The sequence below is a fragment of the Herpailurus yagouaroundi genome, unplaced genomic scaffold (genome assembly GCF_014898765.1).
Source record: "Herpailurus yagouaroundi ecotype Mexico unplaced genomic scaffold, PumYag 67641, whole genome shotgun sequence".
NCBI lineage: Eukaryota > Metazoa > Chordata > Mammalia > Carnivora > Felidae > Herpailurus > Herpailurus yagouaroundi.
Window position 1 is genome coordinate 6,517,251 of NW_024420442.1, and position 14,849 is coordinate 6,532,099.

The following is a 14,849-nucleotide window of genomic DNA, read 5'->3' on the forward strand; positions in this document are numbered from 1 at the left end:
TAGAAACTTCTAGTATTCAAAATGAGAACTAAGAAAACATACTCAGATACTTGATCTGCAACATAAAGATACATGTACTTACAAGAGCTTTGTCTTGATTTTAACTGACTTTTGATTGAACTGCTGTGATTGTTTAATAAGCCCTAATGATTCCAATGTTTCTGGATCCAGGCGTTCCTTTAGAACTGTGTCTGAAACTAAATACTGTATTAAAAAATATTAAAGGCCATTTATTCCTTAGCATTCCAATGCATATGCAATCTTAATGTATTCAAAATAATTTTTCCCAAACAAGAATATTAAAAATCACATTAAACATATATCAACAACTTTTAATTTATAAAAAAAAATCTTGGAACTTCAATTTAACAAAAAGGATGACTCCCCAAATACTGAAATATGTGACATATAGCTCTTTTAAAAACTCACTAAAAAATTACATGCGTGCTGTACACAGCCTACAAGTAAGAACTACAGATGAAATTCTGATTAAAGTTGAGTCTGTCAACTGAATTTTTCTTTAAGATTAATATAGCACTTCAGCCTTCTTTAGTTTCTACTGTTTAAGTCAAATTCTAGTACAGCAAAGACAAGGACACTCTTCCAGGTCTGAGTAATAGCATTTCTCCTCAGTTCTAAATTTATGAACACAAAATGGTTTACTAGACAATGATTATGACAAGTTCTTGAATTTATTATTTTTAAACTACCTCCATTCTTTTTCTCCTTGCCTAATAAAGAGTTTATGAAAAACTGTTCAGTTTAAAAGCTGTCCACATCATTTCTACTCACTTGATAGATGCTTACCTTTTTCCTTATTTAGAACTTTCTAGGTCATGAATATGACCAAAAGTTTAAAATATACAGATTGTTTAAGTGCTATGAAGCATCCATATTTCATAGAAATAATCAGCATGTCTAATTTTACAAAGCATTCGATTTCAAAATCCAAATCTCACCTTATAATGAATGAATAGCCAAGTGTCACTATCCTCCTCCATTAACATGATTAACTATGATTACAATTGTTCAACGTAAAAATCTAGAAAGGAAAGTATTTTTTTATAACTTACCAAACATGCTAATACCAATTGTGTAAAATAGTCTCTCTTGCTTTTTTCTTCTAAACAATTTGTCTCAATATCTATAATGATGGAAGAAAAAAAGACAAAAGTTTGATTTTTCTAGACTCTCTACAGCACTATAATAGGATACTTATTTTCTTTAAAACTAATTTTTAAACCCCTCTTTCTGAATTTGGAAAAAAATGTGTAAATATAGTAAGCATGAGCTGTCCTTCATATGCATATGAATGCTTAGGATTAATTTCTCCTCATGCTGGAGACTGACCCTGGGACCAATGGCATACCCATAAAACGGTAAGTTGATTACACAGGAACTACATGCTATGGCACTAGAAGCAACAAAACTTCGAAAAATTAATGTTCTCAAAAATGGAAATATTCAAGCAAATTTTAAATGACCACACATCAGAGATACTAAAGAACGATTGTTCCTTAGGTGGAAAGTTGGACTGGGTGAGAACAAAGATCCCTTTTAACACTAAAGATCCTCTTACTTGTGAAGATCGAACCCTTGACTCTGGCCACCTTGGTACCATGTACCACATTCTAACCAAGCTACCTGGCCATCAACTCTATGAAGAGACAGTATTAAAAGAATATTTTTAACATCTTATTTTGAATTACAATTCTGGTCAGCAAATAAAAATTTATTCATGATTTTTATTTTCTTCCTACTGAAATATTTAAAAACTGAGACCCGAGTTTCAGTAAATTATTCAGAAAATTTGTCAATTTTATGATGTAGGAAATAAAACAATTAGCTTTTAATGCCAAGCATCAAAAAAAAAAAAATTCAAGGAGGATTGACAGGATTACAAGGTTGATCTCAGGATTATTGCTTTAACTCAACTCATAATTTAGAAGAGGCACCAATTTTAGAGATGTAATAAAATTGTCTTCTAAGGGTTCTACAGTTCTATCCAGATGTCCTACCACTGCTTTGCTTCAGTTTACTTTCTATTGCCATCACTGAGAATCAAAAGAGAAAGGAATTTATCATCAAACATATCCATTTTCCTGGCCCTTCTCCCCTTTCCCTTCTTCGACAATGCCATTTCCCAATATCGTGGCCACTGTAGCTAAGCACATGGTTAGCTCAAGTGTATTAAGAGAATTTCAGGGTGTAATTTATACAATGTAACTGTAATACAATCTCATCCTCTCAATAAGACTTTTAATACATGTGGATCTCATCAATCCCTTCCAGGGACTCCTAGCTGCTTCCCTGTTGTCTGGTCTTCTGGTCCCTCCTCAACCTAGAACTTCAAGAATATTAATCTTGAGGGGTCAGGACTAAACTGGACCCATTCTTTTAACCAACATCTATCTACCAAGGCCCAAAAGTCCCTAAGATCTATCCGAAAAGTCCCTAAGATCAGAGCACCTGGGTAGCAGGTTCATTCTCTTCAAGCCAAGTCTGCTCTCCTCTTAGCTACGTGACCTGATCAAAATACCTCTGCTGATCCACCTCAACAATCAACACAGGACTCTATTATCACAAGTATGTATGCCTTCCCTGTTTTCTTTATTCTTTTTGTCCTAACTTATGAAACTATTCTAATAAATTTATTCATTATCTTTGACTCATCAACCTTGAGTCAGTACTTGGTAAATTCTCTTTAATTTCCCCTATGATTTTACTAAAAAGCCCTCAGCCATTTCCAACTCTAGGCCCCAGGATCACCAACCACCCAATCCAGCTCAGAGATCCCATCAGTGCATCAAGTTACTTCAGACTTCCCCTTCCAGGTTAATATAGCTCTCAGGTTCCCTCATCCTTACATAATTAGTCTTTTAAAGAAGTTGCTATCTTAACCAGGAAAGTACAGCACTGATTTCTCTTATAACTGTTAAAATATTAGAAAGATAAAATGATGTAGTAAAAAGATTATGGTCTCTGGAATCAAAAACACCCAAGTTCAAACTCTGCCTTACTGGCTAAATAAAAGGCCTTGAAAAATCCCTTCTCTGAGCTTCAATTTTCTGATCTGTAAACCTACCTTACAGAAGTTGCTGTGAGGATTAAAATGAAATTAAATGCGTAACATAATACTTAGAACATAAAAGGTGCTCCAAAAATGGCATCTACGTTATTACCGTTATCACTATCTTACAGGTAGCTTCCATTCTTACTCCTATTCCCCTAGTTTGGTCTAGGGTCATCCTTGGATCTTTTTTTTTTCTGCTAAGGGTAGGGATGGGTGAGTGAGGGAACAGGTGAGTGAAATTCTCTAAGTTTGCCATTCTAATCTTGCTTGTAAAAATTGATAGGCTAGGGGCGCCTGGGTGGCTCAGTTGGTTAAGCGTCCAACTTCGGCTCAGGTCATGATCTCACGGTTCGTGGGTTCGAGCCCCGTGTCGGGCTCTGTGCTGACAGCTCAGACAGGTTCAGATTCTGTGTCCCCCTCTCTCTCTGCTCCTCCCCGACTCAGGTTCTATTTCTCTGTCTCTCAAAACTAAATAAACACTAAAAAAAAAAAAAAAATTGATAGGCTAAAAGAAATTTCCCAAGAGAAACCAAACAATCCTCATAAATTCATGTTATCAGTAAAAAGCAATGACTTGTAACAATAATTCATATTACTAAATAACTATGAAAGGAAAATATATCCTAATAGAATAAACCAATAAAGAAATTATTAGAACTTACTAGTAAGCTAACCTATGATCACCCAAAGAAAGACATAAAATATACTCCTGACACTATCAAGGAACAACAGCTTCCACAAAATGTTACCTACAAATCACTTTCAGTCCTACAAATTTATAGTAAAAAGCATTTTTTTAATTTTTTAAACTTGTCTCATGCTGTATTTATATGTAACATAAAGTAATACCTTTACTGCCTGCTTTAAAAATTCAGCTTAAGAGGTTTTTTTGTTGTCGCTGGCATAAATCAATTCAATAGACAGTATGAACATATACTTTATGATCCAAACCAGGACAGTTTTAAGACTGAAATAAGGCACTATTAATTATGCCATGGAAAACAAGACAAAGTGGGACATATGGTCACCCTATCAGTGGTTTGCTCTTTTCATTTATCACTCACAGTCCACATACATTTTGACCTGTTCCTGACATTACTGCTGTTATGAAATCTTAAATATCCTGAAGGATCAAGCACCAGGCATTTAGATTTGTTGAGATCAAATTCCCAGATTCTCAGTAAGACATTTAAGTAACCTATCTATTCTAGGAATTAAGATTAATGAGCTAAATTAATTCACTCCAGCTTGACAAACTCTCAGAGGATATCTTATTTTAAAGTGAATACTATCATGTCTGCTAAAGGTTTCTATTAGATCAAAGTTCTAGAAAGCATAATACTGATGGAGAAAACTGTGCTCAAAGTTATTTTAATTCAAATCTAAAATTAGAGAAATAAACTTATAATATATATTATTTTTTAAATCCATGCTTCCCATGGAGAGACACTACCTTTTGTTCTAAGTCAAAGAAATATTTCTTTTCCATCTTGCATAAATTCTTATTTATTCTGGAGAGAGAAATTGCTATTTCCAAAGCTGGTTTCTCATCCTCAAAACAAAAGTACTTTTAATTACTTTGGCTCTTCTTGCTCTTTCTAAAATTAAGAAGAATCAAAAGAGTATATATAATAGCAAAGTAAATATCTCTTGAGTGTCCTAAGTTTGGGATTCTCACATTCATTGATAACCTGAAGTGAAGAAGATTAATCCTGTGGTTACTAAAATATGAATAATTCAGACTAAATGAACTTCAGAAAACTTTTTTTTACTTGAAATGACTTAATTTAGCTCAATTTTATATAAACATACATTCCAAAAAACTCCCAACTATTTGAATTATAAACTAAAACCATCTAAAGTTAGTTTATAAACAGTGATTATACTCACATTTGACTTACAACACCACATTCTCTATAAAAGTAAAATAATACAATCTAGATTTGTAGAAACATTTGTTTGAAAGAAAGCATTTTATTTAACACAGTATATTAATTTACCAAACAGCACTTTTACAGGTGAAATAAAGGCTTAATACCTACCTAATATGCAGAATACATCAGCAAGAATGGAGGGCATATCCTCACGAAATTCCTAATTATAAAAATATAATTATTCACAGTAAATACATGAATAACATACCAGCAAGTATGGCTTCAGAACAACACTCTTCAGTAAAACTTAAAACCTAACAAAACCCCAACACCACTATGGTGACAAATAATAAAATTCTTCAAGTTTCATAATACGGAGAAAACAGAAAGAGGGAGACAACACTTGGAAAAAAAATGTTTAAATGTCTACAGCGTAATAACTTCATAAAAAACAGAAACCTAAGCAAGCACTTCAGGAAATATTAAAGAGTACAAATGAGTGACATTTTTCCAAAGAAATTCATGTTAGAAACCACTGGAATTTGGAGTACCTTATACCTACCTAAAACAAGACTGTTAAAAATGGTACATTTTTCATCTACAACTTTAAACGTTGTGCTCATGCCTGAATTAACACTGATCTAAGCGAAAGTCCTAGTAGTATCAGAACAGAAATCTAAAAAATACAAAAACAATTACAAGCTGTCGTTCCAGAACTCAAGATTCTCTGAAGATGAAAATAATACCAAAAATCTATCTTTATTTTCTTTATGCACTGATGTTTGTAGCCTTTGAAAAAACCCAAAATTCTCCCCTCATTTCTGGATGAAAATTTCAACATTTATTCTAGATTTGTCTGCTGACTTTAGTAAGGATCATAGTTCAATCATTGCAATTAGTTTGCTAGCACTACAGCAACCCTTAAACTAGCCTTTTTCAGATACCAAAGGAAAAAAATATGATTCTAACGAAAAAACTGGCAGCTGTAAGAGACACGCAAGATATGCCTCCATGGCTAAGATATGGGGCAGTGAGATACAAGACTATGAGAAAGCCATGGCAAAGATCCAGCTGCAAAAGTATATAGAAGGACTCAAAGGAAAGAGGAAGCTAAGTAAGAACAAAATACATATTAAATCTATTTCAGGGCACCTGGGTGGCTCAGTGGGTTGGGCGTCCGACTTTGGCTCAGGTCATGATCTCACGATTTGTGAGTCTGAGCCCTGTGTCGGGCTCTGTGCTGACAGCTCAGAGCCTGGAGCCTGCTTCGGATTCTGTGTCTCCTTCTCTCTCTGCCCCGCCCATGCTGACACTCTGTTTCTGTCTCTCTCTCTCTCCCTCTACCAAAAATAAATAAACATCAAAAAAACTTTTTTTAATCCATTTGAACTATTCATTTTCAAAAAATGGGAAAAAGTATTAGAATCAAATCCATAAATACACTAAACTCTATACCAGTGGCCAATTTACAGAAGTAAATAACCTTAATTGCATACCAGACTTCAGTCTCAAAAGTTTAAGGGCTATGAACTTTCACTAAGTCTACTTGAATGCAAGTACTCAGGCTACTTAAAGACCAGAAATGAGGGAGCCAGACCAGAGTGTTCAACATGGAATATTAGTTGTTGAAGATACAGACTACTCCAATAGGAATTAATACTGCTGTAGTCAAATAGATACAGTTTAGGGATAAAAGAGAAACTCATACTGGGCCTCTACTGTATGTAGGTGGAAAAAATCCCACAGCTAAACATAGAAGTTCCTTAAGACTATCCTTGAAAAGCACAAAAAGCATACAAAGGAGATTACCTATCCTAACAGCAAAAGGCTACAGAAGCTTAAAACAACACAGGGGAAATTCATACTGGTATCAAGAAGCTCCAGGTCTTACCTCACTGGAACTTATTATGAAAGCTCTTCTCAACTGGGTAAGTAATTTATTTATACAAGGTTAAAACCAAGCCTAATAATAACAGAATAATACACTGCACTTAAGTGAAGAAACTTAACTACTGGTTTACAATAATTAACACCCTTAACAATTTGAAAGCTCATCATACAATTCAAATACCAAACACCCATGAAAAGTATCTGGTCTGAATCTAACTTAAATTCTCTAATAAATGAAAGAGTGAAATAATAATCATGTTAAAAAGGTTAGAAAAAAAATCTAGTTATTCATATTTTCTAACACAGCAAACACATGAAAATTGGCATCAAGTGAGCATTAGTTAGAACTATGTAGGGGCGCCTGGGTGGCTCAGTCGGTTGAGCGTCCGACTCCGGCTCAGGTCATGATCTCGCGGTCTGTGAGTTCAAGCCCCGCGTCGGGCTCCGTGCCACCAGCTCAGGCCTGGAGCATGTTTCAGATTCTGTGTCTCCCTCTCTCTCTGACCCTCCCCCATTCATACTCTGTCTCTATCTCAAAAAAATGAATGAACATTAAGGAAAAAAAAAAAGAACTATGCAACCTCAATGTAAAATAATTTAGGGGTGCCCGGGTGGCTCAGTAACCGACTCTTGATTTCAGCTCAGGTCACAATCTTCCAGTCGTGAGATCAAGCCCCTCATCAGCTCCAAGCTGGGCATGAAGCCTGCTTAAGATATTCCTCCCTCTCTCTCTCTCTCTCTCTCTTCTCCCTCCCCCTCCCACCCCTCCCCACATTCGATCTCTCTCTAAAAATAATTTTAATCCTCAAGTTTTAAAAATATATTTAATATCTAAACATAACCACAAACAAAAGAAAATGCTTTGCTATGCTATATTGGGAGAAAAATATTCTAGCCAAATTATTTTTATAGTAGCATTTTTAATTAGGTATACCTTGATTTCATTATAATGCAGGATTTTTTTTTTTTTTGCCCTCCCAGCTAACCTAACATTTTCTGCTGTACTCACAACGAGACAAAAAGATTAAAATATCTTTAGTTCCGCCTAGCAACAACGGCTTACCAATACTGCCTTAAAACATTACTATAATTTTGAATAAAATGAAACACAAGTTTTACACTTTAGAGATCTTTGTATCAAAAGCAAAATACGTGGGGCGCCTGGGTGGCTCAGTCAGTTAAGCGTCCGACTTTGGCTCAGGTCATCATCTCACAGTCCGTGAGTTCCAGCTCCACGTCGGGCTCTATGCTGACAGCTCAGAGCCTGGAGCCTGCTTTAGATTCTGTGTCCCTCTCTCGTTCTGCCCTTCCCCCGCTCGTGCTCTGTCTCCCAAGAATAAACATTAAAAAAAATTTTTTTTTAAAACAAATATGTAATAATTATTAAAATAGAAAACATATGTATATATACTTACACTAATGTCATTAAGAACATTAGATGCCTGTTCATGCTTTAGATTTCCTTTAATGACATGGTATGATAACTCATAAAGAGCTTGCTGGAAATCTGTTGAACATAAAAGAAGGAATGTGAGAACACAATCTCTCGAATATAAAAGACCCTCTGAGGGAAGACTTCTATATTTCCTACTTCTCAGAATTATAAGTATCAATAATGATGAGAAAATACACTTTTGATGCTTTTCTCTAGCATGTTTTTTTCCTTTTACTTTCACAAAAACACAATACTAAAAGTAGAAAAAAGTTAGCCTGGACTCCACTACAGTAACTACTGCTTTAAACATTTCCTTCCCATCTTTTTCTACATGTCTACATATTTTACATATTTGCATCCACAGTGCACATCATGTGGTATTCTGATTCCCCCATAAACACTTTTTAAAGTATTTTCTCATGCTACCAAAGTCTCCAAAATTATTTTTAAGGACAGCATTGAACTCCAGCAAGTGGATATAAACTAAATTAACCATTTATTTCACCAGCAAATTTCACAGATTTTTCTAAATATATTCAGATTATAGGCAATTCAATCTCAGGGCAACAGGTAAAGAATAATAGTTAATATAAAATTAAGTTCTATCCATATCCTACTGTCAGAGAAATTTCTACCCAAATCTAGATCTTTTCTCCTCTATTTTCATCAGAATTCAAACTTAAATAATTACATATGTACATACATAAAATGGCAGTCTAACGAGAACTGTCAACCACAAGTAGTCTCATTTGCTATTACCATAGCCTCCTTTCCTGGAGGAGGAATTTGGGGGTCAGGGGGAGTTAGTGGTCAGGTGAATACCTCTAACCATATTTTTCTTTAGTCCTATACACTGAAAACTTTACCTCCTTTCTCCCATTCAAAGTAGAAAAACAGGGGCATCTGGATGGCTCAGTCGGTTAAGCATCCGACTTTTGGTTTCACCTCAGGTCATGATCTCCCAGTCTGTGGGTTCGAGCCCCGCATCAGGCTCCATGCTGACAGTGTGGCGAATGCTCGGGATTCTCTCCCTCTCCGCCCTCCCCCCGCCCCTCCTGCATGTGCACGCGCACACTCTCTCAAAATAAACAAACTTTTTTAAAAAGTAGAAAAACAATTGTATGGTGACAAATGGTAACTATGCTTGTGGTGAGAATAGCATAATGTATAGAGTCAGAGTTGTTGAATGACTATGTTGTACACCTGAAATTAATGTAACATTATGTGTCAACTACAAAAATTGAAAAAAGTAGAAAAACAAGAAGCTCTAAAAAACAGTTGTAAAGTAAAGTCAACTTATAATCCCCTTTTGAAGGGAATCAAAAATCTTTCAGGGCAAAATAGCAAGTAAACCATCAAATATTTAAAAATCTTCTCCCTTGGTTTTTACTAGTCACAAAAAAGGAAGAGTATAGAAATCAAAACTTATATCGATACCCCTTTAAACAACTTTATTTATTTGCAATTTTATTAATTTATAACTATTTTACAATGAAATCAATTTGTCCATTATTTGCTAAAGAAATATAGCCAGAGTATCCCAATTCCTTATGAAGAATTCATTATTAAACATGGTCGAGCACCTTTTTCATAAATATGCCTTCATTATACTTATGATAAACTATACAAAAGCCAAAATGCAAAGGAAAAAATTTCTATTTGTTAGTATGGTAGAAATATGAGGTCAATTTCATGCTTTCAATTTCCAATAAAATGCTTTTGTAACAAATAATATTCATTTAAAGTTATCCAGAGGCACTTGGGTATACATGTTGGGTATAGAGATTACTTAAAAATAAAATCTTGGGAGCCTGGGTGGCTCAGTAACTTAAGCATCCGACTTCGGCTCAGGTTATGATCTCACAGTTCGGCTCAGGTCATGATCTCACAGTTCGGAGTTCGAGCCCCACGCCAGGCTCTGTGCTGACTGCTCGGACCCTGGAGCCTGCTTTGGATTCTGTATCTCCTGGTCTCTCTGCCCCTCCCCCGCTCGTGTGCACGTGCACTCTCTCTCCAAAATAATAAACATTAAAAAATTTAGTAATAATAAAATAAATAATAAAGTCTTTAAAAAAAAAGGTACAGGCAGGGGCACCCAGTTGGCTCAGCTGGTGAAGCATGCAACTCTTGATCTTGGGGTTGTGAGTTCATGCCCCACGATGAGTGTAGAGATTACTTAAAAATAAAATCTGGGTGGCTCAGTCAGTTAAGTGTCCGACCTAGGCTCAGGTCATGATCTCATAGTTCATGGGTTCAAGCCCCTCATAGGGCTCTGTGCTGACAGCTTGGAGCCTGAAGCCTGGCTTGGGATTCTGTCTCCCTCTCCCTCTGCCCCTCCCCTGCTCACGCTGTCTCTCTCAGTCTCTCAAAAATAAATAAATGTTAAGAAAAAAAATTTTTAATAAAAAAATCTTTTAAAAAATTCAAAATAAAAAAAGTTATTCAGATAACTTAAAAAACAAAAAAGCGGTCACTCTTAGGACAAGTTGAGCATCATAAACTAAATTCCCAGAAGAATATGGGTTCATTAGGGGCTGAGGGAATACTAATCTTATTCAGAGAAGGAGATTAGAGAACATATAGCCCAGGTCATTTTGCTGACATCAAGTGACATAAAACAATCACAAAGTCATCCACAAAATAGCGAAGACAGTCCTCAATTCACATGTTTTTAAATACCCATTGAAGTGGTTAGGAAAGTCTATCGTATTTTAGCCAGAGAAACAAGAAGCGGTAGTGTAAGATTACCAAGGCTAACCCCACAAAATCCTGTAAATTCTATACTAACGTTGAAAACCATTACATTTACAATGTGGAGGAAAACCTAACAAACATTATTATACACAAAAATAAAGATTTTATCCTAACGCCAACATTTCAGAAAAAGCAGGGTTGTTTTTTTTTTTTAGTTTATTTACTTATTTCTTTAGTATTCTCTGCGCCCAAGGTGGGGCTCGAATTCACGACCTGGCGATCAAGAACCACATGCTCTTCCGACTGAGCCAGCCAGGTACCCCTTAGAAAATTAGTTTTAAGGATAGCCAAAAGTAAAGGGGATGTCTAGAGATTCTTAGATATTCTCTGTGGGATTTAGAACACTGAAGACGCTAGTTCTTGGTTCTGTCAGGACGATTCATGTTTATCAGCCATCATTACAATATCATTATACTAGGGGGAAGGGACTTACAAAAAGGAGAAGTAGTCTGTGCAAGGGAAACTGCCTCCCTTAAATTCAAAGGAAGGGCAGAAAGGGAAAGGGCTGAGGGAACACCACCCAAACGCAATCCCCCTGACAGATTAAATGAAATTCTGAAGAAATAACATTCAGTTAGTTTCCTGCAGAGACTACCAACTGAGGCTTTTAGACCAAAGCCTGATTGGTGGCAGAGACTGGCCAAAGAATGTACATATTGAGGAAGCACGCAAGGGCAGGTGAAGGAGAGCACTGGCAATTCAGCCAATGAGGCCACACTCATAACTGTTTTTGGTTTCATATGTGAATCAGAACAACGGTACAAATTAACAATAATCTGATATTTATTAAAGATCCATACAGTCCCATTTAAAACTGAAGAGTAATCATTCTGTGTTACACTATTTATAGTTTTTCTGAGAATTCTTTCTCTTATTCTACCCACATAAGATTTTAATCATAAACAAGACAGACGTTAACTGAGAAGTTATAAACTTGTTTTAAACATAGGGAAGCCTGGGTGGCTCAGTCGGTTAGGCATCTGACTCTTGATCTTGGCTCGGGTCATGATCTCACAGTTCATGAGTTCGAGCCCCACATTGGGCTCTGTGCTGAGGGCGTGAAACCTGCTTTGGGATTCTGTCTCTCCTTCTCTCTGCCCCTCACCCGCTTGTTCGTTCTCTCTCTCTCTCTCTCTCTGTCTCTCTCAAAATAAATAAACAAACCTAAAAAAAACATAAGGAAGAAAAAAAGTTAAGTACCCAAGTGCTTTTAGAAAGGAATTTTTTTTTTTTACTTTCTTACATTTCTGGCAGTCAACTAATTTATTCAAAAGAAAAGGCATTATAGCAACCTCAGAAATCTTTATAAATGATCATGCAACTTTATAAGCAGGATAAATTGGAAAATAAGTGGGGATGTGGGCTAGGAATGTTAAGTGTTAAAATAGGTCTTACCCAAATGACAGGAAAAGCAATGGCTAATTCATTTGTTTAAAAAAATGCTTTCCACTAGCAAAATACAAGCATTCTTTAAAAAATATACACTCTCATATTAAGATAATATTTAATTTTTGATAAAACAAAAATAAATCTATAAACATGGCTTTTGTCTTTTCACAGACATAATTTATATAACTATAATTAATTTTATTCAATCATTCTTTATTTAAAATAAATTATTGATTATAAATTATTTTTTCCAGATTGAAAAAATGTTACAGGTTCTACCCTCAGTGAAAGCTACATATGAAAATGCTTTAAACTTACTAGACATAACTGCTTTTGTTTTTGCCTCTCCTTTTCTAAATCTAATGCCTGATTTTAAATTAATAAATGTTAAATTATAAAATCCTTTAAAATTTACATCCTGTTTAATTAATTTTACTTAATAAATCATACTTGTGATATGCAGTAAACAACTCCTTTGCTTTTAATGTTTTCCATGACAACTGTCTTTAATAAGATCCCTAGATACCACCTAAACATAACCAGCTTTAGTAAAAACACAACCTCAGTTTCTGGAAATTTCCTAGTGCAAACAAGATCAGCATAGTTTTTCCAGGCTAGCTTTTCTCTTCTGTTTATGACTGATAACTAGCCTCTGTAATTTTTAATACAGCTACCAACTGCTGATATTTAGCTAATCATGTCGCAATTATAAAAGCCAACATATGACGATTATGCAGATCAAATAACATCCATACAGAAATATATAGTCTTACCATAACTATAGTTTTAATCCTAACTGTAATATATTCACATAAAAGCTTTATATAATATGAACTATATCTCAAACCTTTTGTTTTTAATTCATAACAATTTAACAGAAAACAGGACATCTATTAATGTTGACCAGACCAAAAATAATAGCTATGATACTTTTAAAAGTCTTACCTCTGTAAGTTGAACTATCATGGCTTTTATTTTCACTGAGGATCCGGCATAAATGCAAACTAGAATAAAACAGAAATAATATGTATTAATTTCCAATCCTAATATAGATGATCCTTATAGAGTATATTATATCAACCAAAAATATTTGGAAACGTATAAGATATGTTTAGATCCATTAGTTTATAATGAGAATAAAACAAACCTAAAAACCCTAATTGGTCAGACTGGAGGATGCTAGTGAATGAATTCATTATTTTTGAAACGTGGTAAATAAAAGAATAAAAATCAAGCACTTACTCTGTTTTTCACATATGAACCTGTAGTTGATAAGAAATGTCTCTGTACTGAAGTATTTCAGCTAATAAAGAAGGAATGACAGAGGAACATAACCATTTTAAGATTCCTAATAAATTGAAGGATCTAAGTCAGCATCTATCAAGAACTGTTTACATCACGAGACAATCAAACATTATGTGTATCCTGATCCTGATTTTGAAAGAATACACCAAGCCACCTATGAAGTTGTCTTTAAAAAAAAAAAAAAAAAAAAAAAAAACGGGGGGGGGCGCCTGGGTGGCGCAGTCGGTTGAGCGTCCGACTTCAGCCAGGTCACGATCTCGCGGTCCGTGAGTTCGAGCCCCGCGTCAGGTTCTGGGCTGACAGCTCAGAGCCTGGAGCCTGTTTCCGATTCTGTGTCTCCCTCTCTCTCTGCCCCTCCCCCGTTCATGCTGTCTCTCTCTGTCCCAAAAATAAATAAACGTTGAAAAAAAAAATTAAAAAAAAAAAAAAAGCCATGAACCTAAATTCAGACTGTGGAAAACTCTACAGACAATGCCCCAGTCCCTTCAATAAATACACTGCAAGGAAAAATTAAAGATGCTAGGGAATCCTCAAGGTAAAAAAAGGCTTAAGAGATGTATCAATCACAATGTTTGGACCCTATCTCAAACAAGTATTTTTTTAAATTAACATTTCTGAGTCAATTGGAATATTTTATAAAGATCTTATAAATTCTATAAAAAGTTATCTTTAAAAGATAATGCTGAAATATTCACAGATGTAACGGTATTTACTTCAGTAGAATGGGAAAACGGGTGGGGTTTTAGATGAAACAAGACCAGCCAGCAGTTGAGAACTACTGAATCTGATTGATGATTTCATTGGTATTCTACTTTCTCATCTGTTTGAGATTTGTTGTTTCCAATAATAAAGTTTAAAAACAAAAAAACCTGAAAATTGAAAAAATACTTGTATTTTAAAAACCTCTTCATTAGATTAATTTAAATGTTGCAAAGAAGGATAGATACATGGAATACAGTGAAAAGGGATAAGCTTAATTGGAATTCCAGAAAGAGAGAACAAGGGCAAAAGCAGTATTTGAAGAAATAATAGCCAAGAATTCAGTTTTCTAGAACCTAAGTGAAATCCACAACTGGGCATACCATAGTAAAGCTAGAGAAAATCAAAGACAAAATCATTTAAGAACTGG

At 35.0% G+C, this 14,849-nt stretch overlaps 1 protein-coding gene across 12 annotated transcripts in view; it reads right to left on the minus strand.

Annotated features, from left to right (window-relative positions):
* THOC2 (THO complex subunit 2) overlaps positions 1 to 14,849 on the minus strand; it is a 120,309-nt gene that overhangs the window by 85,818 nt on the left and 19,642 nt on the right. For all 12 annotated transcript variants that reach the window (XM_040467946.1, XM_040467941.1, XM_040467951.1 and 9 more), the window contains exons 2-6: positions 13,361 to 13,419; positions 8,253 to 8,344; positions 5,116 to 5,167; positions 1,074 to 1,144; positions 83 to 204 (exon numbers count right to left, since the gene is read on the minus strand). In XM_040467946.1, the coding sequence (XP_040323880.1) occupies positions 83 to 204; positions 1,074 to 1,144; positions 5,116 to 5,167; positions 8,253 to 8,344; positions 13,361 to 13,419 (396 nt within the window). The remainder of the gene's footprint in view (positions 1 to 82; positions 205 to 1,073; positions 1,145 to 5,115; positions 5,168 to 8,252; positions 8,345 to 13,360; positions 13,420 to 14,849) is intronic.